The sequence below is a fragment of the Pristis pectinata genome, chromosome 13, assembly GCF_009764475.1.
Source record: "Pristis pectinata isolate sPriPec2 chromosome 13, sPriPec2.1.pri, whole genome shotgun sequence".
NCBI lineage: Eukaryota > Metazoa > Chordata > Chondrichthyes > Rhinopristiformes > Pristidae > Pristis > Pristis pectinata.
The window spans coordinates 25,683,621-25,708,873 of NC_067417.1; the positions used below are offsets into that span (position 1 = coordinate 25,683,621).

The window sequence follows — 25,253 nt, forward strand, 5'->3', positions numbered from 1 at the left end:
GAATATTAACATTAAAGCTAATGTGATGCAAAATGTTTGTGCATGATGTTAAAATTCATTTTGAGAGCTGTGCTTATTTATTAATGTACCAACATCAAGTAGTTTATCATTCTATTTTCCCATGCAGGAAATGCTGATCTTCAATCTGGTAGCAGAGCAATGCACTGGGCAAAAAAAAGTATTTCCTGGAGGGGTGTAAATCATCCTTTACACTTCAAGGGATTAAGATTTTTTATTTGTTTTTGCTAAATACAAGGATTGTTTTGGCACCTATATGGGAAAAGCATTTGATACTGTAAAGTCTAAAAGTAGAAAGCTAAAACAGATGGGGCTAAGAAGATGAGCAGCTGTGTGGCTGGACCCGGAGATTAGGAATGTGATCAAGTGCATGGTTGGGAATTGGTCAGTTATATGGTTGGGATCAGAAGCTGGAAACCAGAATGTAGCCAGGAGCATGGGGTAGCAGGGTGAGTGAGGGGAGCAAGGAGGGAGGCAGTGGACAAGAGCTCCTGTGCCTGAGCCCATGTGTGCACATGTGAAATGCAGTGCCACTAAGCAGAGTCTAGTCTCTGGTCATCCCCATTGCCACCAGGTTATGACCTTGCTCTGTCGTGTCTGGTAGCTGATGTGCAACAGCTACTCTGCATTCAAAGAAACTACCTATAAGCAACATCCACTGCATTAAAATGAAATTCAGGAACTGGAATGTTAGTGCCCTCATTAACAGATCCAGCCTAAGAACTCTGATGCGTTGACATTGTTACCCTTTGTGAGACATGACAGCAGGAGATGACCAGTTTGAAGAACAAGGCAACTGATACACCTCCTGGTTGGGCAAACTGGAAGAGAAATGCTGTCTTCATGGATTGAGCTTAATCATCAAGAAAGTGCTGGTCCAGCAACTGCCCCACTGAAATTGTAAATTCCCTTTTGCCCTTTGGTTCATTCTAACATGGAATTAGCTTGCTGTGGTAAGCAGTGCACAAGCCCCAACCAAGAGGCCAAGAAGAACTTCTACTCTGACCTTGAAAAGATACTAGTGCGCACCTCAGAGGGAGACAAACCAGAAACCATGGATGAACTGGGATGTCCACTCCCTATTGAAGTCTAAGACTGCAGCATTCAAATCAGGTGACCCTGACCTTTACAAGAAATTAAGATATGACCTCCGTAAAGCTGTCAGAGATGCCAAAAGACAATATCAGTCCAAAATCGAGTCCCAGACCAGCTGTCAGTTGTGACAGGGTTTACATGCTATAATGGGGTACAAAATGAAGTCGGGCAGCATCTTCGACAACAGCGCATCCCTTCCCAATGAGCTTAACGCATTCTATGCAAGCTTTGAACAGAAGGGGATTGGTAAGTCATCACCCACCCTGACAGCCTTCAATAAACCTAAACCCATGGTCACCATTGAGGATGAAAGATCAGTCTTCCAGAGAGTGAACCCACAGAAAGCATCTGGCCTAGATGGTGTCCCTGGCTGTGTCCTTAGATCCTGTGCAGGTTAGCTGGCGTGGCTATTTGCAGACACTTTTAACTTCTCCCTGCTTTAATCTGAGGTTCCCACCTGCTTTAAGAAGACCACTATCATCCCAGTACCTAAGAAAAACAAGGTAACATGCCTTGATGACTACTGCCTGGCTGTTCTGACATTCACCATCATGAAGTTTTGAGAGGCTGGTCATGGCAGGCATCAACTCCAGCCTTCCGGAAAATCTTGATCCACTGCAATTTGCCTACTGTTGAAACAGGTCTATAGTGGATGCCATCTCCCTGGCCCTACACTCATCTCTGGAGCATCCAGACAGTAAAGACATCTACGTTAGACTATTGTTTATTGACTGCAGCTGCACCTTCAACACTATGATTCCAAGCTTCCTCAGCTCCCTACTCTACTCCACATATACTCATGACTGCTCTAACGTCATCTACTGATGATATCACTATAGTGGGCTGTGTCTCAAGTAACGGTGAGTTGGTATTGGTTTATTATTGTCACTGGTACCAAGGTACAGTGAAAAGCAAACTGGTCGTACAGGTCAATTCATTACACAGTGCAGTTACTTTGAGTTAGTCCAGAGTGCATTGATGTAGTACAGGTAAAAACAATAACAGTACAGAGTAAAGTGTGACAGCTACAGAGAAAGTGCAGTGCAATAAAGTGCAAGGTCACAACAAGGTAGATCATGAGGTCATGGTCCATCCCATAGTCTTATCACAGTGGGGTAGAAGCTGTCCTTAAGTCTGGTGGTACGTGCCCTCAGGCTCCTGTATCTTCTACCTGGTGGAAGAGGAGAGAAGAGAGAATATCCTGGGTGGGTGGGGTCTTTGATTATGCTGGCTGCTACACCAAGACAACGAGAGGTAAAGACAGAGTCCAAGGAGGGGAGGCTGGTGTCCGTGATGCGCTGGGCTGTGTCCAGAATGCATTAAGTTCATCAGGAAGGGATGTGCTGTTGTTAGATATGCAGCCTGACTTCATCTTGTAGCCTGTTGTGGCATGTAAGCACTGCCATAACTGGCGCCTGGTCAGGGACTCTATTTTGAGTTGGTATTGTCTCTTGGCATCCCTGATAGCTTTTCGAAGGTCATACCTCGATCTCTTGTACAGATCAGGATCACCAGATTTGTGTGGAGTACAGGAGGGAGATAGAGAGCTTTGTGACATGGTGTCATGACAACAATATTTCCCTCAATGTCAGCAAAACAGAAGAGCTAGTCATTGACTTCAGGAAGGAGGGTGGTGCACGTGCATCTGTCTACATCAGTGGTGCTGAGGTCAAGAGGGTTGAGAGCTTCAAGTTCCTCAGAGTGAACATCACCAATAGCCTGACCTGGTCCAACCACGTAGGCGCTACGGCCAAGAAAGCTCACCACTGCCTCTACTTCCTCAGGAGACGAAAGAAATTTGGCATGTCCCCTGTGACACTCACCACCTTTTATCGATGCGCCATAGAAAGCATCCTATCTAGATGCATCACAGCTTGGTATGGCAACTGCTCTGCCCAGGACCACAAGAAACTGCAGAGAGTTGTGGACACAGCTCAGCACATCATGAAAACCAGCTTCCCCTCCATGGACTTTGTTTATACTTTTCGCTGCCTCGGTAAAGCAGCCAGCATAATCCAAGACCCCACCCACCCAGGACATCCTCTCTTCTTCCACCCCCCCCCCCCCCCCAACCTTCCCATCAGGCAGAAGATACAAAAGCCTGAAAGCACATACCACCAGGCTCAAGGACAGCTTCTGTCCCACTGTTATAAGACTATTGAATGGTTCCCTGGTACGATAAGGTGGACTCTTGACAACAAAATCTACCTCAAAATGACTTTGCACCTTATTGTCCATCTGCATTGCACTTTCTCTGTAGTTCAGAATAAGGTAGGTGCACCTTACTTATTTGCTACACTTTAATTATTTAATATGTTTTATTAGGTGAATTAAAAAAAGTTGATCTCTTTTTTAAAATGTTTATTTCAATTTTACTTTTTAATCTTTTCTAGTTATTCAGGATATTCAAACATTGAAAAAACTTTTAACAGACAACCTCATCTCCACCTTCGTCATCCAAAGTTTCCCGGGAACAGGGTTTGGTCTGACCCAGCCATGTCAATTTATTTCAAAGATCGAAGCCTTGATTGCTTTCAGGTCCTTGCTGCTTGGCTCCCCAGTAGATTCAGCTAGCAAGATTGTGCTTGCATTTCTGGAGCATGTAAGTTCAGAACAGTGGGGATTGCTATGGAAAGTTTAGGCCTAATTAGATGAGGAGATACAAGGGGTATGTAATAATGATGAATAGTACCGAGCATCTGCATATGGGTAATTTAATAGGAGTAAAGATTACTGAACAAACAACAATTGTATTCTTAAAATAAAGTTTACAAGAGACATTTCGCAGACATAAATTAGAGGGGATTATTCATCTAATATCAATCATCATCTTGTACCTGTCCTTAAATAATTCCAGAGGATCCTCCAGCATTGTCCAATACAGGAATGATATTTAAGTCTGGATAGACTTAGATATGTGAAAAGTGTTCTACAAAAAACAAAAGTGAAGTTCTCGGAGACAGCTTTTGCGAATTGATTAACTCCGAATGCTATTGTCACAGAAACAATAACACTTACCAACAGATGAAGAATGATTAAAAGTAAGGAAAGTAAAATAACAGAGACAAGAACTTTTACTGACTTAAGAATGCTTGGAGGAACTTGGAATTAGTTTAGTACAGAACACCAAGATGCATTTGAAGAGGGAGGTTTAAAAGGATGTTTATAATGGTGTGAAGGCAGATAGCAAGTTTTCATCAGTGAATTCTGAAATGAAGATGTATGGCCTGAAATTTCTGCCCTTGCTGGTGCAGGGTGGTGTTGTACAGCAGGGTCAGGTTGGTGTGGGACCTTTGTTTTGCACATGTTAAAAGTGTAAGGCCTATTTTCTTGTATATCTCAGTTAAAACATTTAGGGTGACTTAGAGCCCAGCCTCTAAATGTGCACAAGCACTAGCACTGTCTGCACTGCAGTTCAGTAGAACCTGATTCCGGCTTGAAGGTGATATAGAGGAATACAGCATTGAAATAGGGCCTTTGGCATATGACATTCGTGCTGACTATCAAGTATTCAGCTATATTAATCCCATTTTTTCAGTACTTGGTCCATGCCCTACTGAGCATTGGTGATTCAATGTTCATCTAGATACTTCAATGTTGTTAATTCCCTGCCGCCGTCACCTGCTCAAACACCTCTGCTGTCGGGAAATATTTCTTACTATCTATGGTCTTAATTTTTAAACCTCAGTTAGGACTTCCTCAGTCTCCATGGAAAACACAACTTATCCTCTCTCTCTCCTCATAACTAAAACACTCCATCCAAGAAAACAAGCCAGTGAATCTCCTCTGCATCCTCTTCTGTGCACTGGCATCTTCCTTTTGTGTGTGGTGACTAGAACTGCACAGTCCTCCAGCTGTGACCTAACCAATGCTTCATATAGTTGTACCATAACCTCCCTGCTCTTGCATTCTATGCCTTGGTAAATGAAGGCAAGTATCCCTTCTTAACCACCTTAGCTATGCTGCCACTTTTGAGACCCTGTAAGGTACACATGTAAGGTCAATGAGATTATAATTGTTGTCAATTATTGTGCCAGTTGTACTTTGCACCCCTAACTCTATTCCATTTTAGTTTATGCAATAAATTTTGGAGGTGGAGTACAATGCGCTGATGTTATATAATGCATTTAGTGATACTGTGGCACAATTTCTAGGCAATGATTAACAAATTGATGACATGGGGAACTATTTAATAGGGCAGTACAATGGCACAGCTTGTAGAGCTGCTGCCTCACAATTAACCTGTTGTGCTGTCTGTGTGGAATTTGCATGACCTCCCTATGATCATTTGGGTTTCCTCCCACATCACAAAAACGTGAGTTGATAGATTAATCATTTTAAATTGCCCCCAGTGAGTGGCAGAGTTTGAGGGGAGTTGATGGGAATGAGGGCAGAATAAAATGGGATTAGTATAAATGGGTGCTTGACTGTTGATGTGGAGTTGACGGGCTGAAGGGGTCTGTTTCCATGCTGTATCTCGATGACTAATACAACAATCAGTATTCTCGTAACTTAAACATGGAAGAACCACTGATGTAGGGAATCTGCAATAAAAACAGAAAATGATGGAACGCACAGCAGATTTTGCAGCATTGATGGAAAGAGGAACAAAGTTAACATGTTGAAAACCTAGTTTCCTCTCTACAGATGCAATCTAATGTAGTATGTGTTTCCAGTGTTTTCTGTTTTTAGTTTAGTACTCTCAATTTCGTTTAAGTATAAATCAAGCAGAATCACTTTGACTTCATTCAGATCTTCTTGCTAACTTTGGTGACAAGATTTGATCAAATGGGTTTAACCCAAGTCTCAATAACTCTTCAACTTTCCCAAGATGTGTATCTAATTCTGTGTTATCTTACAACTTAAGGGTCACACATTTTAATATCTGGAGCTGATATTGCAGTGCTTATAGTTATTTTGTTTAAATGTGTCCTGAGTTTTAAGGTATTTTTCCTCTCATTTTGTATGTTAATAGAATTGGAGAATTGCTGGCATACTCTGCTGCCTCCTGCTGTCAACTGCCATTAATCATCTTAGTTGGCAGAGAGGTGGTTGATCCGCCTACAATCTTCAAAATGTTCTGATGCTTTAAACAAATTGATTCAGGAGTTTTGCACTGTCCCACTTATCTATCAGATTTACTGGATACTAAACATCTTAACAAAGTACAACTTGGGTACTAGGTTAAAATATTAGGATGGCAAATCTGTGAAGCTTACTGTTCAACATAGCTCAAACCCCTATAAAGGTATGGTTTCTAAATATTAAATATAAGCTTGCATTACTTGAGATTGTTCAAAGCAAATTGATGCAAAATGAATTTTGATTCTTTTGTAAATTAATACAGATAGCAATTACATACACAGTTGGGTCTACAACTGCAATAATATATTTCAACAGTGCAAGGGCCAGCATTTATCCAGAACACCAGAATTGCTTGCTTCACTGTTTGAAGTAAATACTGAGTTTGAATACAAATAGCAAAACTGAAATTTAGTTCTATAATTAGAACTAAATGGAACTTCTGTAACCTGGAATAGAATTTGCAAATGTGCAAGACTACCTCAATCTTCTCTTCCTAGGTGGTCCCTTGGGGTTGAGGATAACTTGCTTCTACTCCACTTCTGAGGAGTGGAAGATGCCTATGTGTGATTTCTTCTGGAAAAACAGCAGCGGGCCATTTGCTTGCTCTGCCATTCAATACAATTATGGCTGTCCACACACAGGTATTTATTATCCTCTACAATTGCCCTGAAGGGTGATGATCCTGCAGTGGTTATATTAATAATAATATTCCCATAATCTTCTTAGGTAGGAAATTCCAGCAGCAATGAAAGATTGCCACGATATATGCAAGAAAGACTTGGAGAGGAACTTCAGGTACTGGCATTTCCATGCACTTACTGCTTATTTTTTTAAGAAGGTGTAGGTTGAGGGATCGGGAAGTGAAATCAAAGAAGCCTTTGTTCTGCTGCAAGTCTTGTATATGGTACATACTACAGCCTTGATGAGTTTCGTGGCAGATATGGTACAAAATGGGCTACTTTGTCTTGGAGGTCACAAATTTAAGTGTTGTTGAAGTAGCACTTGTCCATAAATCAGTCCATATAAGCTTTGAGCACTGCTAGCTTGTTTATGGTGGGGGGTTCAGCAATAGTAACATTTTTGCATGTGAAGATTCTCTCAACACAGAAGATCATTGCCTGGCATTTGTGTGGTATGAATTTGCTATTTACCAACCCATGCCATCTTGGGGCTAACATAATTGGACTCCAATCACAATCATTTTCCTTTGTCCCAGCTATAACTCCAGCAATAGAGCTTTCCCCTGGATTTCCATTTTATTGGAGTTGAGATTTGGTATGAGGAGACTTGCCCTCACCTCGTCTCTAGAAATCAGATCTTTTGTTCTTGTTTGTACCATGGTAGTAAATGAAGTCTGGTTCCATGTGGCCCTGGTGGAATAAAAATTGAGTAATAGGAAGCAAGATATTGGTAGGAGCTAAGGATTGTGAGTGGAATAACAGTGCATTAATTAGCTGGATTTAATGTCTGATTCTTTCTCATCAAGTCAAAGCTGCTCAATTTTGCACATTTTTTTATTACAGAAGTTTAGACGTTTTGTTTTCTCTCCCACAATATGTCAGGTTAGATTGTATTTGCAGGATGAGTACGATCCTATATATTAAAAAAAAGTGAACAGGGAAGCAGAATTTAATTTTCTTACTAATCCGCAGGAGAATGTTTTTTTTATTTTTCTGATAAAGAAAAATGCACAATAATAACATAGATTTAGTTACATTTATGTTTTTAAGTTGTTCTTTCTGCAAAAGCCATGCAATTACTGACAATCCTCAGGAGATCCTGCTTTATGCAGAAATAGCACTAGTAAACAATTAAAAAGCAACTGAATAGAGCCTTCAGGTTCTAGGAAACGCCAATTGAAAACTAATTCTTGTGTTTTTAAAATAGTTTGGACATGGCTTCTTGCAGCGTTATAAACTCTACCAGTGTTCAATTTAATACTTGTTGAAACATTTGATAACCTAAGATGTCTTTTTCCATTCTCATTTCTCCATGTACATCATTTTAATATTCTTACAAACATTTTAAAAAAGGATGCTTTAATAAATTCGAAGGGAACAATATTATAAAAGATGAAAACTCCAATTCCTGTAACCAATGGAAAAGCAAATATTCAAAACCAATTATTGTTTCTAAAGTTTGCATTTATATGGGCAGTCAGTATCCAGTAAGTAAAATGCAAATACTTGCAGTCACTTTCCCACAAGCAATTTAAAGTGGTGCACATCACACACAGGTCTCCCTGCCTTTAAAAATTGTACTTTTGCAGTTCACCTTCCAACATTGATACATAAATAGTTTTCCTCAGTTTCACTTTGACAATCTTCCACTATACATTCTAGACAAAAATAGCATTTTAGTGCTCACTAACTAGGTCATTTGAGTGAACAGGTAGTCCTGGCAGCTGTAATTTACAGAATATTGCTGTACAGAGGAATCAATGTCTTTATATATTAAATACATTGTGAGCATGCAGGTATTGCAACTAAGTTGGAGTAAGGAAGTCTTGCTACACTTGTACAGGGCTTTGCGATATGGCTGGAGTGATTTTGGTTTTTTTTAAAAGTAGGATTATACTTGCATTGAAGGTAGTTCAGAGAAGATTCACCAGATTGATTCCTGAGATGAAAGGGTTACCTTATGAGGAATTATCAAGTAGGTTGTGCATATATTCTCTGGTGCTTAGAAGGATGAACTAAGGGATGTCATTTCAGAATAATGAATCACCTATTTAAGATGGAGATGAATTTCTTCTCCAAAGGATTGAGATTCCCTGGTATTAGCTGCCCCAGAATTGTGGAGCCTGTGTCAATGGAGGCTGAGATGGATTGTTTCCTCTATAAAGCAACCAAAGGTAAATCAGATCAGTTATGTTCCGACTGAATGGCAGGATGACTGAAGGGACCATATAACTTACCCCTGCTCATAAATGTACAAATGCAAGCAGTTGCAATAACCATGATATGTGAATGTCCTACCAAAAACTGCAAAATATGCTGTTGGAAATTCAGGATGTTTCACAGAGAGCAAATAGGAACTAAGTACATCAATACAGAATGTTTACCAACAAATCCAATCGGAAAGTTAGAAGAAACTTTTACCTTAATGGTAAGAACGTGCTATCACTAGGAGCATTTGAAGAAAACAGCATTGATACATTTATGAAATAATTAAGTAACACAAGTAAGAAATAAATAAAAGGCAGTACTTAAGAACAGAAGTGTGAGGTCCTGTAGAGCATAGACCACTTGGGTTAAGAGGGATATTTCTGTGCTATGAATTTGTTTTTAATAGCTATCCAGGATATTTTTGTAAACATAACCATATGCTACTACTTGCAGGTCAAAATGTTGAATAGAAAGCAGGACATTATTTATGATAGGATACAGGAAAAAGTGCTTAGAATAGCACTGGCATTAAAATATTACAGTCAAAGCATGTTCTAATAGAGAGATTAAGCTGATCTATGCAATGAAATCCTGGAATAAGAGAATAACTATTCCCTCTGTTGGCCAAGTTGAGAACGAGGTAAAATTAAATTTTCAAGTCAAAAGGTTGGTCATTCAGAAATGAATCAGGAAGCATTTCTTCATAGAAAGGGTACTAGAAATTTGAAACATTGTCCTCTCAAAAAAGCTGCTGAGAGTAGGTCAACTGAAACTTTCAGGTAAAACATTAAGGCATCTACGTGGAGTTAACGTATTGATCAGCTGGAATTGTTCTTTATATACAAAAAAGAAAGCTTGAAATATGGAAATGCTGTTCATACCTGTCATAGATCAGGCTCAATGAATGAAATTATCATGTACAGAACACCACAATTTTTCCAAATGTTTAGATGTTTGAGTACTATCGATGTCCCTGACTAATGCTGGTCAGGATCCCTGGAAGAACCCAATATAGTACTTTTTAGAAAATAGAGTTTAAATACGTGCTATTGTGTGGAGGAATAGTCACAAAATCAACTGGGAACTTGATCTACCTTCACTTTGCCAGGTTAGATTGAATAATCATGCTTTAAAAGTACTCCCTTGATAAAGTTCAAGTGAACTTTAGCATTAACATTTTGTTACTGTCATCTTCTAATACCTTAGAACAATTCCATCATCTAATAGTGTGAGCCAGGAGTCTGATGGAATCCTCTCCATTTGCATGGGTGAATGCAGTTCCAACAATACTTAAGATGCTCATTACCATCCAGGCCAAAGCACTCTCTCAATTGGTACCCTAATCATAAACATTCATTCCTTCCAGTACCAGTGCATATTGGCTGCAGAGCGTACTATCCACAAAACACCACAACACTCGCCTCGGCTCCTCCAACAGTTATCTCCTCAACATTAAATTATCACTGTGGATAAGGGCTTCAGGCACAAGTAAACGCCAGCACCTCCCTGTTCTACTAAGACACACATCATCCAGGCTTCAAAAAGTATTGCCATTCTTTCATTGGTGTTCATCCAAAATCTGCAACTCCCTCTGGTGGAAGTACTTTCACCAGAAGAAATACACTGGTGTTTCAAGGCAGGAGCTCACCACACCATTAGGTACAGGCAATAAATGCTGGCATTGCTAATGCTGTCCACATCCTGGAAGAAATAGAACAAAAATATTGTACTTTTTCTTCCATGGTCTTAAGTTAGCTATTCTACAAAAGGATGATTGGAAAATGGAATTATTTAGAAATGGATCAGAAGGTAGAAAATACAAGATAATCCAACTGGGCTCATTTAAAATAGGTAAAAAGTTGAAGAGCTATCCCAACTACTGATGAAAGGTGAGGGTTCTGTAAATTAAATTATTCAAATAGTTCATGTTGTCATTGTCATCTTTATGGATGGTTGGTGTGAGAGGTGCAACCTTCAGAGTTGCCATTTAGGCTGTGTAATTAAGGTGTGGTGTGACAGTAATAAGCAGATGTCCTGTGATATTGCTCCTGTTAAGTCTGATGTCTGCAGCATAACTGTAACATTTGGCTAAACTGAGTGTTCTTTTAAAGCCATTATATGTGTATTGAGTAAAATAGAATTAAATTAGCAAATACAAGGAACTTCCACACATACAGACGAGCACCGTTGTAAGTTAAAGGTTTCAGGTTGATGACTACCAGGTCACAAACGCACCAAAATTGCATCGGACACTAGATTTTAAATTTTGCTTTTTAAACTTGGTGCTCTGAAAAGTGAGGTCCAAGTTTGAACATTTCAATTTCTACCAACAATCAGACTATGGAATAGATTCAATTTATCATGAACATTTGACCAGTGAACTGGTTGCTGATTATTTAAAGGGTAAAAATAGCAAAAGACTCCAAGCAAACATTTGTCCACAAGAGTTTCTTCAAGTAAGTCCACATATAAAATAAAAGAAAAAAAAGAGATCAGACATCAAGCTACATTAACATGGGAAAGTGGAAGCAAAATTTAGTTTTTTTTCTTACTTTCAATTTATATGGCACTTAGTTGATTAAAGGATTATGCATTAAATATGTAGATAGTAGATCATGGGGAAATAACACTGCTAAAAATTATTAATATATTAATTAAGCTGCATCTTTATACGTGTACTTTTAACTGGATTGTGCCAAGTATTTGGATCTCCAAACTATCAGGTGTCATCTTTATGTGTTTAAGTGAAATAATTTAATGTTTCGTTTTCTTAGGTTTCAGAATCTTAGCTCACCCAAAATTATCAGTGAACACTGATAATGTACCAAGGAGTTTTTCAGCTTGAGGTGGAGGATATCTGTTTGTGATGGCTGAATAAATATAGAATGCAATTGGCAAAATGCTCAGTAATCTAATCCTCCATGTGTTTTCAGTGAGCTTTTCTTGGACTATACGACAAATCTGTTAGCCATTCGGAGTAACCATACTATTGTATTGACTGCAAACACAAGACGCTGAAAACAAATCCAAGCAATGTACACACATTTCATGAGGTCATAAGATACAAACTGCAAGGACAAGCTTTGGTCTAGCTCAGAAATCTAGTCTTCAGGCAGTTTAGATTTACTGTAATTTGTTTCAGACACATGATCCACTGATGTGGAGAAACAATTTTGTTTATTATGATTGTTCAAGAACAACTTTTACTTATTTAACATTTAAATCCAATCTTAACTATCAGTCTGCTTGTTCAATTTAACAACTTGTATTTGTACTTGTTATGAAATATTTCTTGCTCTGCCTTTGGAAAGATGAAGGACACAAAATATTCAATTTATATTTGGAGATAATACTATTTAGAAATTACATTTTGCCTTACTAGGAACATCACAGGTGCAAAATCTTAAGATCTTTTACTGAAGTGACCAATATTTGTATAAATGAAATACAAGACATTAAATTTTTTTGAATAATATAACAGATCCTTCAGGAGTCTTCCTCAGAACTATCGTAATCATTTGAAAAACTTTTCCATTCATCAATCATGGGTTCTAGGACCTGTGGGTGCTCTTTTCTTCTTGTGTCTATCAAAGAACAAGGTGGAGAAATGTTAAGTATGTATGTAAGGAGGAGGATGAGGTGGAGGAGGATGATTGATGATGTGGAGCAGAAGCAGGAGAAGGATGATTGATGTGGAGGAGGATGATGACTGATGATGTGGAGGAGGAAGATTATGATTTGGAGAAGGATGATTGATTATGTGGAGGAGGAGGAAGAGAAGGAGGACGAGGATGATTGATGATGTGGAGGAGGAGGAGGATGATTGATGATGTGGAGCAGAAGCAGGAGGAGGAGGATGATGATTGATGTGGAAGAGGAGGAGGATTGATGATGTGGAGCAGGAGCTGGATGAATGATGACGTGGAGGAGGAAGAGGAGGATGATTGATGATGTGGAGGACGATGAGGAGGATGATTAAGGAGGAGGAGGATGATGAGGAGGATGATCCTCTTACCCTTGCAAATTGGAAGACATTCATCATCTGTCGATTCCTCAAAATAGTTGAAGTCAAAAGTTACATTTGGATTCTGAAAGGAAATTGTCATAAAACCCTTTAGTAACAGTGTTCATGCCATGTGTTATACATCGAACTTGCACTTACAAAATTATCCTCATAGCACCAGTTTGTTGTTTTTTTTTCCCTTCTCTCTCTTTTTCCAGCCATTTTGGTAGCTGAGTACACAGCCAGCAGCATAAAGGTGCATCTGCTCTTGAATTCCAACCACAGACTTAGTCTCTTAGTTACATCATCCCTCTCCAGTACAGTAACAGTTTCTTTATTCAATCCTGTCACCCACACTCCTATGTTTTTCCCTTCTTTTCTGAGTAGCTTGCAGCCATGAAGATAACATTCCCATCTCCACTTTGACTAAGGTACCTTTTATTGCAAGTATACAGTCTCATGTAGCATTTTGTATGTTCAGATTCATAAAACATTCATAATTCAAATGGAAGCTATTTGGTTCATTGTGTCTATCCCAGGCAAAGGAAGCCACTTATCCTAATCCTATCTTCCAGCACATCGCCTTTAACCAGCAAGTCATGGCTCTTCAACTACTCATCCAAGTATATTTTCATTGTTACAAGGTTCTCTGCCCAGATCATCCTTTCAGGCAGAGTTCCAAACATTTATTACCCCATCTGTTCCTTCTCCCAATCCTTTTAAGTCTATGTTGCTAGCTTGCAACCCACTCTTTGGAAATAGGTCCTTCCAATTTATTCTTTCTAGGCTCTCTATTTTAAATATTTGGAAATAAATCTCCTCAGTCATCTCTGCTGGCAGTACAGTTGTTTCAGTGGGACAGCAGGTTGGAGACAGTTACCATAACTCTTAAGTTTCAAGGTAGTTGTGGAAAGGGATAAGGATGGTCTGGAAATTAAGGTCCTGAACTAGGGGGAAAGCCAATTTCAATATAATTAGACAGGGAGTTGCTAACTGAAACAGAAAGGTAGCAGCTACCTGTAGGTAGGTCAACACTGGACAAGTGGGAGACATTCAACAGTGAAATAACAAAAGTTCAGGGCCAATGTGTTCCCAAAAGGATGAAGACAGCAAGTCAAAGTGTATTGAGGGCTGGATAAAAATTAACTGAAACATCTGGCAGGTTTAAAGAACTGGAACAGTGGAGGCCCTACAGCAGTAAAGAAAGTTTAGAGATGTACTTAAAAAAAAGTAGTTAAGATGGCAAAGAGGGGCACAAAACATCAGTGGTGGACAAGATTAAAAGAAAAATCCCAAAGCAGTTTATAAGTATATTCTGGCAAGAGCACTACCAGGGAAAGAATAAGTCCACTAGGAACCAAAATGGCAATCTGTGTGTGATGTCAGAGGATGTAGGCGGGGTCTTAAATGGATACTTTTCATCTATATTCACTAAGGAGAAAGGACACTGTTTGAGAACTAAGGGAGGAGCAGTGAAATGCTTTGGCACATCAACATTAAAAAGGAGGAAATATTACATGTGTTAGTAAGCTTAAAAGGTGGATAAATCCCAGGGCACGATGAGATGTCTCCCTGGCTGCAATGAGAGGCAATGGAGGAGGTTTTAAAATCTTCAGCCACAAGTGAGGCGCCAGTTGACTGCAAGTGAAAGAAGGGTAGCAGGAATAAGTCCTGTAATTACAGGAGTGTGTCTAATGTGAGTAATGGGAAAGTTACTGCAAAAAATTCTAAGGACTGGATTAATCTGCACTTGGAAAGGCAGAGATAGTTGGCATGGTTTTGTGAAGGAGAGATCCTGTCTGATCAATTTGATTGTTTTTTTTTGTAGAGGTACTAAATGTATTGATGAGAGCATGCAGTTGATGTAACCTACATGGACTTCAGCAAGGAATTTGATAAGGTTCCATGTGGGAGACTGGTCTGAAAGGTTAGAACCAGGGGACCCAGGAGAAGTTGGCAAATTAGATGCAAACTTGGCCTGTTAATGTGAGGCAGAAAGTGATTAAGATGGTTGTTTCTGTGACTGGAAGCCTGTGATCACTGAGTACCATAGGGATCAGGGCTAAGACCTTTACTGTTTGATATTTGAAAACTTTTATTTACAGCACGGTAACAGGTCCTTCCGGCCCAACGAGTCCATGCTGCCCATTTAAACCCATGTTAACCTACTCCTACATCTTTGGAATGTGGGAGGAAACCCACACAGACACGGGGGAAACATACAAACTCCTTATAGACAGCAATGGGAATTGAACCCCGATCGCTGGCACTGTAATGGTGTCACGCTAACCGCTATGCTACCGTGGCACCGATTTTCCATCAGTAACATTTTCCATCAATACGTTAATGATTTGGATCTGAATGTGGGGGGTATGAATTGTAAATTTGCAGATGACGCAACAATCAATGTTGTTGATAGAAAGGATGATAGTTGTAGGCTACAGGATGACAATGATCAGAACAATGGCAGATGAAATTTAATTCTGATCAGTGTGAGATGACACACCTTACGAGAAGTAATAAGGGTAAGGCTTAAACTATGAATGGTTGGGCCTTAGGGAGGATCTAGGAACAGAGAGACCTTGGTATGCAAGTCCAAGCATCTTTTGAAGAAGGCAGTGCAGGTAGACAAGGTGGTTAAGACGGCATATGAGATACTTGCTTTCACTAGCTAGTGCATAGAACCTAAGAGCAGGGAAGTCATAGTATGACTTTATAAAACAATAGTTAGGCCACAGTTGAAGTACTGTGCACATCTCTGGCTGTCATGCATAGGAAGGACATGATTGCACTGGGGAACACGCAGAGGAGATTCACCTGGATGTTGCCTGGCTTGAAGAGTTTCATTGCGAGGAAGATTGAACAAACTGGGTTTGTTTTCCTTGGAGTAGAGGACACTTTTCCCCATCATTGAGGCATCATAGACCATAAGCAATAGGAGCAGAATTAGACTATTCAGTCCATTGAGTCTGCTTCAAAAAGGAGAGCTGCTCCTTTGAGCCAGTGGAGGTTTATAAGGCATCTCAGGGAAGAAATTTTCCATCCAGAGGGTTGTTGGAATCTGGAAAACACTGCCTGAGAGGATGGTTATGGCAGGTACTCTCCAAACATTTCTGCGCTTACCAATAGAAGGTAAATGAGATTAATATAGATAAGTTCTTGATGATCAGCATGGACATCGTGGGCAAAAAGGTGCATTTCTGTGCTGTATGGTGAATGGGAGAGCAGATAAACAGTAATAATGGGGGATAAACAGTGGCAAAGGGAAGTTGCTTGGTAAGCATTATGTTGAACCTCAAAGCTTTATATTTAGGGATAGCAAAGTAGTTCAAGGCTGCATCATACAACTATCCATCTATTTAGTGTGACAGAAGAAAATTATTTCACTATTACCTTAAGTTTCAGCAAACTGCTCCACACACCTCTCTCCTCTTTAAACAACGTAATAACAGGCTCTTCATTTTTTATAATACATGAGCACTTGTCTTTTAAAATACTGCCTTGAAGTTCCAGATCTGCCATGTACAATTTGGCATCAACAGAGGCACTGCATTTAAATAAGAAATGTCAGATTAATTGACCAAAAGGCGAGAACATATTTTGTAGGTAATCCATACTCTACATACCTGAATATTACTCTGTGATGATCAAATCTGCATGTATATTGTGTAACATTTTGCAATTTTATATTTAGTATAAGATGATCATCCTTCTGATGCCACTTTACTTCAGGGTGAAAGCTGTAGAAATATGAAGGTTGTCAGTTAAAGGACATCAAACTAAATACATTTTTGTTTTAATTACATAACCGCATTACATGACTCAGCTTCAGACGGAATAATTATCAGAATACATAACCTTTTATGATCAGTTGTTGGTCGACTTGATTTCTCTCTGGGGATATCTATATCTGTGATCAGAACAGAATACATTATAAAATGTACACTAAGAGAAGAGTGCTTAGAAACTGCATACAGTCCCTTGGCAATTCTATGGATGAAGACAAATGGGTGCACTCTGTTGACACCAGCCAAGCAAATCTTTGAGTATTAAATGGTACAACACTGATGTTTTCCAAACAAAACAAACACTATTTCTGGTTTGTACAGACCTATGCCAAAATTAACCCTTTTTAATTCTTGAGAATATTACACACAATAGAGATCTTGGGCCAAGCATGCCACACTCAAAGTACTTAACTCTTTCCACATAATGAGATGTCTTTCAGCTGAATCCAGACAATCAGTTAAATTACACTTTTCACTGAAGTTTTAAAGAGCCTTATTGACCTTGTATCTTGGAGTCTCCATTTGATGCAATTTATACTGCATTTTCATCATGCATTAGATGAGACTCCTCCACTAGGGTCTGCACCTATCAGAACAAATGGTTTCACAACCAAACACTGTTGACAATACAAGCAGAATTGGACTTGGTGACTGAAGTAACTAATCTCACTGCCATTTTTGGATTGAGATCAGTGGTCAGTGCAGCAAAAAGTAAAATATAGATCTGTTTACTTTAGACTTTTCAGACACTATTGAAAGTTTAATTAAAAATAAAACTTTACTTTGAAACAGATGCACATTTGAAATGAGTTTAAAACAGTTGAGGAGATTATATGGCAACATAAAATGGTTCTCTCTCTCAATTTTGCAAGACCTATGGTTGTTGAATTATTCCATATGAACTTTTATGGGGGTATAGCTTTCAAAGAGCTGCAAAACGTTGCACATGACAAAAATCATTTCAATACTTGCAAGAAAACTTAAAGGTATATAGAACAATTTCTACTCCACAACAAAATGTAAGGTACAAATTTGTCGACCATACCAGCATTTCCTTCAGAAAAGACTGCATCATTTTGCAAACTGGTCAGTGAAAACTTCATTTTATTTACAAATTTGTATAAAGCACTTTTGCTTGATGTGCTCGATAACAGCCTAAAAGTCAGGAAAAGATAGTTTTTGATTAGATGCTTTCTTGAACTTTCAGAGTTTGATTTACTAAGATGTTGGATATAAAACCTGTTTTATAACTATTTATTGTTACAGCTTCTAACTACTGCTTACTGCAGCAGAAATACAAATGGATTTTACAGATACTGTAACAATACGTACCTGTTGATAGTTAACTCCAGTCCATTTGCTAATATTAAATTCATATTCTCAGATCTCCCACTGAGATGAGACAGAATCCTCAGTATGTTTTCCAAAACCTTACAAAGAATAAATTTGAAAAGGATTTACATTTACATCAGCATAATGTCTTTCAATATAATGTGAATGTTTATCAGTTCTATTCAGTGGAGTTCTGAAGTGGTACTAAATTGAAGTAATATTAAACAGAAGAGGCATTAAACCAAGACACTGAGTAGCACTCTGCTACTGGAGGTACAAGATTCCACAACTTGAAGATGAGCAGGAAGAATTCTCCCAATACCTTGCCCAACATTAACCTTCAATTAACACTATTAACAAATATAATTTTAATTATGTATCTCACTGATGGTTGTGAACCTTGCCTTGTTATCTTATTGTCAACCCCATACAACTAGAGTGCTTTAGAATGCTTGTCAGCCAAATTGTTTATTTATATTTTTTCCAATTTTTATGAATATTTTAAATGGGCATTTTTCCCTCCCACTAAACGCACATAATAAAACTGGAATTTTAGCATTAAGAACAAAGCATCTGATAAGCCATGATGAGAGGTACCAAAGCAAATATACCCAAGATCAATTTGATGTAAAGTGGGTTTGTTCTGGTAAAAAGGAAAATAGTACAAATTCTGGAAAATGGAATAAAAAGATTTTGCCCATCAAACGTTCAGTCTGTATGTATTGAAAGAACAATAAAGTGTAAATTTAACTAATAAGGAAAATTATATTTTCTGAGATAAAAGACTCCAGATGTAAAAGGAATGAAATTAACAAACACATCTAATTAAAAACCTATTCAACATAATTTTGACCTGCCTACATCCATTTCCTGTTGGCAGAATATTCTACAGTACTATTAAACAGGATCATTTGCACATTGGACTTTTCCTCTAAATAGACTGACACACAACTCTGATCAATTATCAGTTTCATTACAATGTAAGTCAGAAAAAAAACAAAGTTACAGCAAGGTTACAGCATGGGAGGAGGCCATTCTGCCTATTAAGTCTATGCTGGCTGTATGCAAGACCAATCTAGCTATTCCCACTTCCAACCTCTCCTGTTTACCCTTCATTTTTTCCCTCTCAACTATTTATCCGTCCCCTTTTGAATGCTATGTTGAATCTGCCTCTGGTGCTCCTCCTGACAATACGTTCCAGGTCCTAACCACTAATTACATAAAAATGTTTTTATCCTTGTGACTAGTAGTTTCCACCCCGCCCCCCCCCCCCCCCCCCCCCCCCCGCTCCCCCTCACAAACACCTTTATCCTACATCATCTGGTTCTTGATCCTTCCACTAACAGGAGCATTTGCTCTTTGTATACTCAGTCTCTGTCAACTACATCTGTTCTCATGACAACAACAGCAGCTTCCCTGATTAGTATAACTCCTTGGAAGCAATCTAGATTTTACCAATGTTTTCAGATTATATCCAAGTTACTTCTACAAACCAAAGTGATTCAATTTTACCTTATCCTCAGATGACTGCTGAATCTTTGCACAAAGACAGCTGACAATTTGATGATTTTCAACTTCTTCACAAAACCTGAAAAAGACATCTTATGTAGATATAATGTTAAAATTATTTGGTAGTTTCAACTTCCTATATCATGAAAATCTCATGCCAGTAAGTTTGGTGGAAAGAGGACTAAGACATTACTGATTTTTATCTGTAAAATTATAGCTGAATGGCACCTCCAAGCTACGATCAACAATCTAATCAGTGGAGATACAGTCAGTGACAAGGCACTGGGGGTAAAAAGAGGGGTTACTGAGGGACAGTGTAAGGGAGCTGTATTAACATAAATGGAGATACAGTTTTCTACTTCTGCAATCCAAACTAATCCCATAGGTTCTTTAGCTTTTCACTTTCCTTAGCTGCAAATGTTTAACTAGTTTTCCTCCAGAAAGATGCAAATGCTATATGTCAGGATCCCACTGATTTTTATTTAGAATGGCAAATCAAAGAAGAATGAAAACAAGTGCAACTGAATAGTCAGCTGAAAATGCATATGAAGTCCGGAAAACAGCTATGGGTCCTGATCTACATATTAAGATTGTTCATTATTGAAACAGTTGAGCACTGTCCCACAAGTGAATAGCAATGGTCATGGGTGCTGGAAGGCAATTTATGCTTCTTGACGTGCACTTCAGCAGCAAGTTTAAGTGGAGTGGGTACAACAAATGCACCAGAAAATAAAATTAACTTACTGTGAGAAACATAGCAAACTTTTATTTGAATAAGTGTGTGGTAAACAAAATACTAATAATACATAAATAATCATGTATTGATCCTTTTATTCCTTATTAGAACACAAAGGAGAGGAGATATTTATCAAGAAAGAATGAAAATGACTATGGTGACAAGTGGAAAGATTGAGAGAGGATGGGGGGGGGCAAATACAGGAAGATGACAAGCAGAAGACAAAAATTGTCAGGAGTTGTGCAAGAGGAGAAATAATCAGGAGGGAAGAGATTCTTTGAATAGAATTTGAACTCAGCAAGTTTAAGATTTATTCATTGAAATCTACTTTCAAATATTGCAGAAAATCTGTCATCAAAATTTCAGAATATTTAAGGAAAATATTGCAATTAACTGACTGGAATAGTGCAATGTCCGAAGTGTTCCAGAAATAGAGTCCTTTGAGTCTATCACAACTCCAAGTTGAGTAAAGCCATCAGTACCGTTTTTCCACCATTTTCCTTAAACCCTGCAAATTATTTCCCCTCAAGTACTTATCCAGTTTTCTCCTGAAATCCCTGAATGATTGGTTGTCCCTATTGTCCTTTCAGGCAGCAAGTTTCAGATTTTAACTGGGTAAAAAGTTTTCTGTTATCCCCCCTTATATCTTTTGCTCCAAATTTAATATCTGTTCCCTCGATCCTGGAACAGTTTCCCTCAACTATCCTACCTAATTGTGACTTTTTAGATCTATCAACTCTCTTCTCAACTTGTTCCAAAGAGAACAACCCCAATATCTCTAATCTAACCTTATTGTTGAGATGTCTCATTCCTGGAAGCATCCTGGTAAATCTTTTCTGTACCCTCCCTTGTACCTTTGCACCTTCCTAAAATTAGGTGACCAGAATTGAATGCAATATTCTATTTATACTGTAACCACAGGTTTCACCTAACTTCCCTGTTTTTGAAATCCGCACCTTTATTTATGAATCCCAGGCTTCTGCATTCTTTGCTAACCAGACTCTCAACATGCCCTGTCACTTTAAAGTACTTTTCCAAAAATACACCAAGATTTTCTTGTTCTTGCACATTTTTTTTTTAGAATTGAGCCATTTAGCCTACATTGCTTCATAGTTGCCAGCATTAAATTTCATATACTACCAGTCTGCCCATCTCCCAATCTATTGCTCACTGTTTGTCATACTTTAGCACTTTGTATCATCTGGAAAATTTGGAAATTTAACCCTGCTCTCCTCCAAAGTGCAAGTTCTTTGTATATAACTCAAGACTGACCCCTGAGAAGCATCCTCTAGTCAGGAGAAACAACTGTTTACCACTATTCTATGCTCTTAAGCCAGTTTCCTATCCATTCTGTTAATGGTTCTAATTCCATGAGCTGTATTTTTCAAGCTGGCTTTTGTGCAGGACTTTATTAAATGACCTGTGAAAACTTTAATAGCATATACCTCCCTTTCATCAACTGCTCTACCACTGCATCAGAAAAATCTAATCAACTTAGCCACAAACCTTCTGCCTTTAACAAATCTCACGTTGGACCTTTATCTGCTCAAACTTCAAAGTGCATAATCATTCTTTACCTGATTTTTGTATCCAAAGCTTCTCGTGACCAAAGGCGAACTGACTGGAACGTAGCCCTCTAGCATGTGCTTTTATCAGTATGAACAAGGGTGTTTCAATCTTCGTGGAACTTTGTTTCTTGGGGGTATTGGATGATTATGGCAAACCTCTATGGATGCATCCCATCTAGACCAGGTAACTTAATTTAAGCATAGCCAGTTTTTCTAGCACCCTAGGGCATGCATTTAAAGTGAGAGGGGGTAGGTTCAAAAGCGACGTGAGGGGTAAATTTTTTTACTCAGAGAGTGGTGGATGCCTGGAATGTGTTCCTGATAGGGTGGTTGAGGCAAATTCATTGGGAGCTTTTAAGAGGGGCTTGGATGGGCACATGAATGAGAGGAAAATGGAGCAATATGGGCATTCTGTAGGTAGGAGGGATTAGCTATGTCAGCACAACACTGTGGGCCGAAGGGCCTGTTCTGTGCTGTACTGGTCTATGTTCTCATCGATTTTCACTCCTTCCTTGCTATTTGAACCCCATTCCCTCCAGGATATGGTTTTGTGAATTTTCTTCAAGGGGTACAATTATTTTAAAAGGAAGATACCATTAAGTCAATCCCTTTTACCTGTTGGAAGTCAGAAGCTCAGCTAAAGCTTCTATAACAGCTTGCCAGACGTTATTTTCCACTGCCGTCTTTAATAAATGGCAAAGATGTTTTAATGCATTGGCATCAGTAAAAGACAAGTACAGGTTACTATTTTTGCCTAGAATCCCAAGTGCAATACATATGCTTTCTTGTAGTTTTGAATTGGTTGCACCTAAAATGAAAGAGATTTTAGAGTAGTGGAAAATGGTTCCATTAGTTTTGAGCACTTAAATAATGATCAAACAAAATTCTGTGAGATGGCCAAAAATCCATTTTAATGGTAAAAGCAGAAATAAATTCTCACCCTGAAGTAGGCTCACAAGTACGTAAATTCCTCTCTCTTCTTCAATTTCATCCTGATAACTACAATAAATAAAAAGGAAATGAAGAGCAAACACTAAAGAGAGGAATTCAAATTGCATAGTGATAAAGTTTTGTGTTATACAACATCTATAAAACCTAGGAGTGATTTCAATATTATCAGAAGACATTAGATTAAAATAGCAGAGAATTGGGTTGTATAGTAAGACAAACTGAAGGTCATAGATCTCCTGCCTTCTCTCACTCTACCCACCACTCCACCTACCACCCAGAAAGTTTATTTGTGTCCTCAGGAATGTTAACGAGCAGCTCAAATTTTTAGATCATTAGGTTTGTGTTTATTAGACGACATTTGAAGAATGATTACATTAAACACTTATCATATTGCTCTCTCATCCAGGTTGAGATATTTCTAGATTAATGGTACTATTAATTTAATGGTTACATTTTAGCAACAGTACTCATCTGTATGCACTATTGTAGACCATGAAGACGTGAAAAAATATTTGACCTAGAGGTCAATTAAAGAGCAGAACTGAAAGAGGGTTACATGTAAATTGTTTGTTAGTCCTCTCAACTGAAGTGTGGTGTATAATATACTTTGTACATTCATTTAAAAAGTGATAAAGCAGTTCCTCAGAATAATGCTGGCAGTACAATTATACTGATAGAAAAGGCTTGAGTTTCATTCCTGGTCTATTCTAGATTGGCTGATCACATTCAGGACAACAGCACAAAATGGCCTCCAAAGCAAAGGAGGGAGGATTCAATTAAGTTTCTGAATTCTGATCACTGTTCAGTGATTTGCTTTTTAAAGAAGTGGAGGCTGGACTTTGGTTCGGGCGTGATACTCTCCATCGTTGCCTGCTTTTGTTGCCCAACTTTTCAGATGAAGAATCAACACTTGGGTAAAGTCTTACAAAAGGGGAAAGCAGGAAGAGAGAGTGTCTGTGTGAGCGCGCGTGCGTGTGCATGCGCTTTAACATTTATTTACAAATTAATAAACAAACAGTTTGAACACATTGGTTAAAATTCAGATACTTCCAGCATGGTTTTTGGGACATGCTTTAATTCAAATTCATTAACAGAGAGTACACATATAAATATCCTGCAGTTTCTTTTATTCCTGTTAATGACCTGGTTCATAGACTTTGGAATCATAACTATTTTAGAGATTTTAATTTCATCCTGCAATTGCACGATCTGGTTAGCAGATCTCACAAATTGCTTAAAATGCTTTCCAAATGTTTTTACCCATCCACTATGGTTTTCTTCACAGCTGAAATGTCTAAGTAAATGTAGAAAATAAATGTTCAACCAAAATGAAAATAAGTCAGAATACAATTAAATGTATCCATATTCTTCAAACCGAAGATATGGAATTGACTTCTATATTTATGATAGTCTTACCTTACTTGCATCTTGGCCAAATGAGTCATTGCAACTATTATATCAGCTTGTTCTTTTGGAGTAGATAGGAACCTTAGCAATCTGCACAGATAGCGTAAACAACCAGATTCTGGTGCACCCTCAGCAGGGTACTGCACTACCAAGTTCTTGAGTTCTTCCACTGTTGTGATTCTTAAAGAAGATGCTTTAAAATAAAAAGTGATTATAAATATGCTCAAATTGCATTTCATTAGAGCAAGTGATTCATTTGTATAGTCTTACAAAAATGTCATTCAGAATTAACAGTACCATCTCCATGCAAGCCATCTTTGTAATGAAAGGAAATTCATCAATTTCTTATCTAGAAACCACCTACCTACCTAGCTGTCCCCCCTACCTAAAAGCTACTGTAATATTAACAAAATAATAGAACTACAGAACACTACAGCACAGAAAACAGGCCATTCAGCCCTTCTAGTCTGTGCCAAAACTTTATTCCACTAGTCCCATTGACCTGCACCCAGTCCATAACCCTCCAGACCTCTCCCATCCAGGTATCTGTCCAATTTATTCTTAAAACTTAAGAGTGAGCCCGCATTTACCATTGTCAGATGGCAGCTCGTTCCACATTCCCACCACTTTGAGTGAAGAAATTCCTCCTAATCTCCCCCTTTCACCCTAAAGCCATGTCCTCTCGTACTTATCTCTTCTAAGTAGAAAGAGCCTACTCGCATTTACTCTGTCTATACCCCTCATAATTTTGTAAACCTCTATCAAATCTCCCCTCATTCTTCTACGCTCCAAGGAATAAAGTTCTAACCTGTTCAATCTTTCCCTGTAACTCAACTCCTGAAGACCAGGCAACATACTAGTAAATCTTCTCTG

General features: G+C 38.5%; 1 protein-coding gene across 1 annotated transcript in view; it reads right to left on the reverse strand.

The window, feature by feature from the left end:
- Positions 1–12,155: 12,155 nt before the first annotated feature.
- The window catches only part of tdrd12 (tudor domain containing 12), a 104,981-nt gene continuing 91,883 nt past the window's right edge, over positions 12,156–25,253 (reverse strand). The window contains exons 30-40 of the mRNA XM_052028702.1: positions 24,390–24,573; positions 22,963–23,021; positions 22,638–22,830; positions 19,722–19,797; positions 18,210–18,307; positions 17,923–18,032; positions 16,948–16,999; positions 16,716–16,829; positions 16,483–16,636; positions 13,102–13,174; positions 12,156–12,670 (exon numbers count right to left, since the gene is read on the reverse strand). Of these exons, the coding sequence (XP_051884662.1) occupies positions 12,573–12,670; positions 13,102–13,174; positions 16,483–16,636; positions 16,716–16,829; positions 16,948–16,999; positions 17,923–18,032; positions 18,210–18,307; positions 19,722–19,797; positions 22,638–22,830; positions 22,963–23,021; positions 24,390–24,573 (1,211 nt within the window). The 3' untranslated portion in view covers positions 12,156–12,572. The remainder of the gene's footprint in view (positions 12,671–13,101; positions 13,175–16,482; positions 16,637–16,715; positions 16,830–16,947; positions 17,000–17,922; positions 18,033–18,209; positions 18,308–19,721; positions 19,798–22,637; positions 22,831–22,962; positions 23,022–24,389; positions 24,574–25,253) is intronic.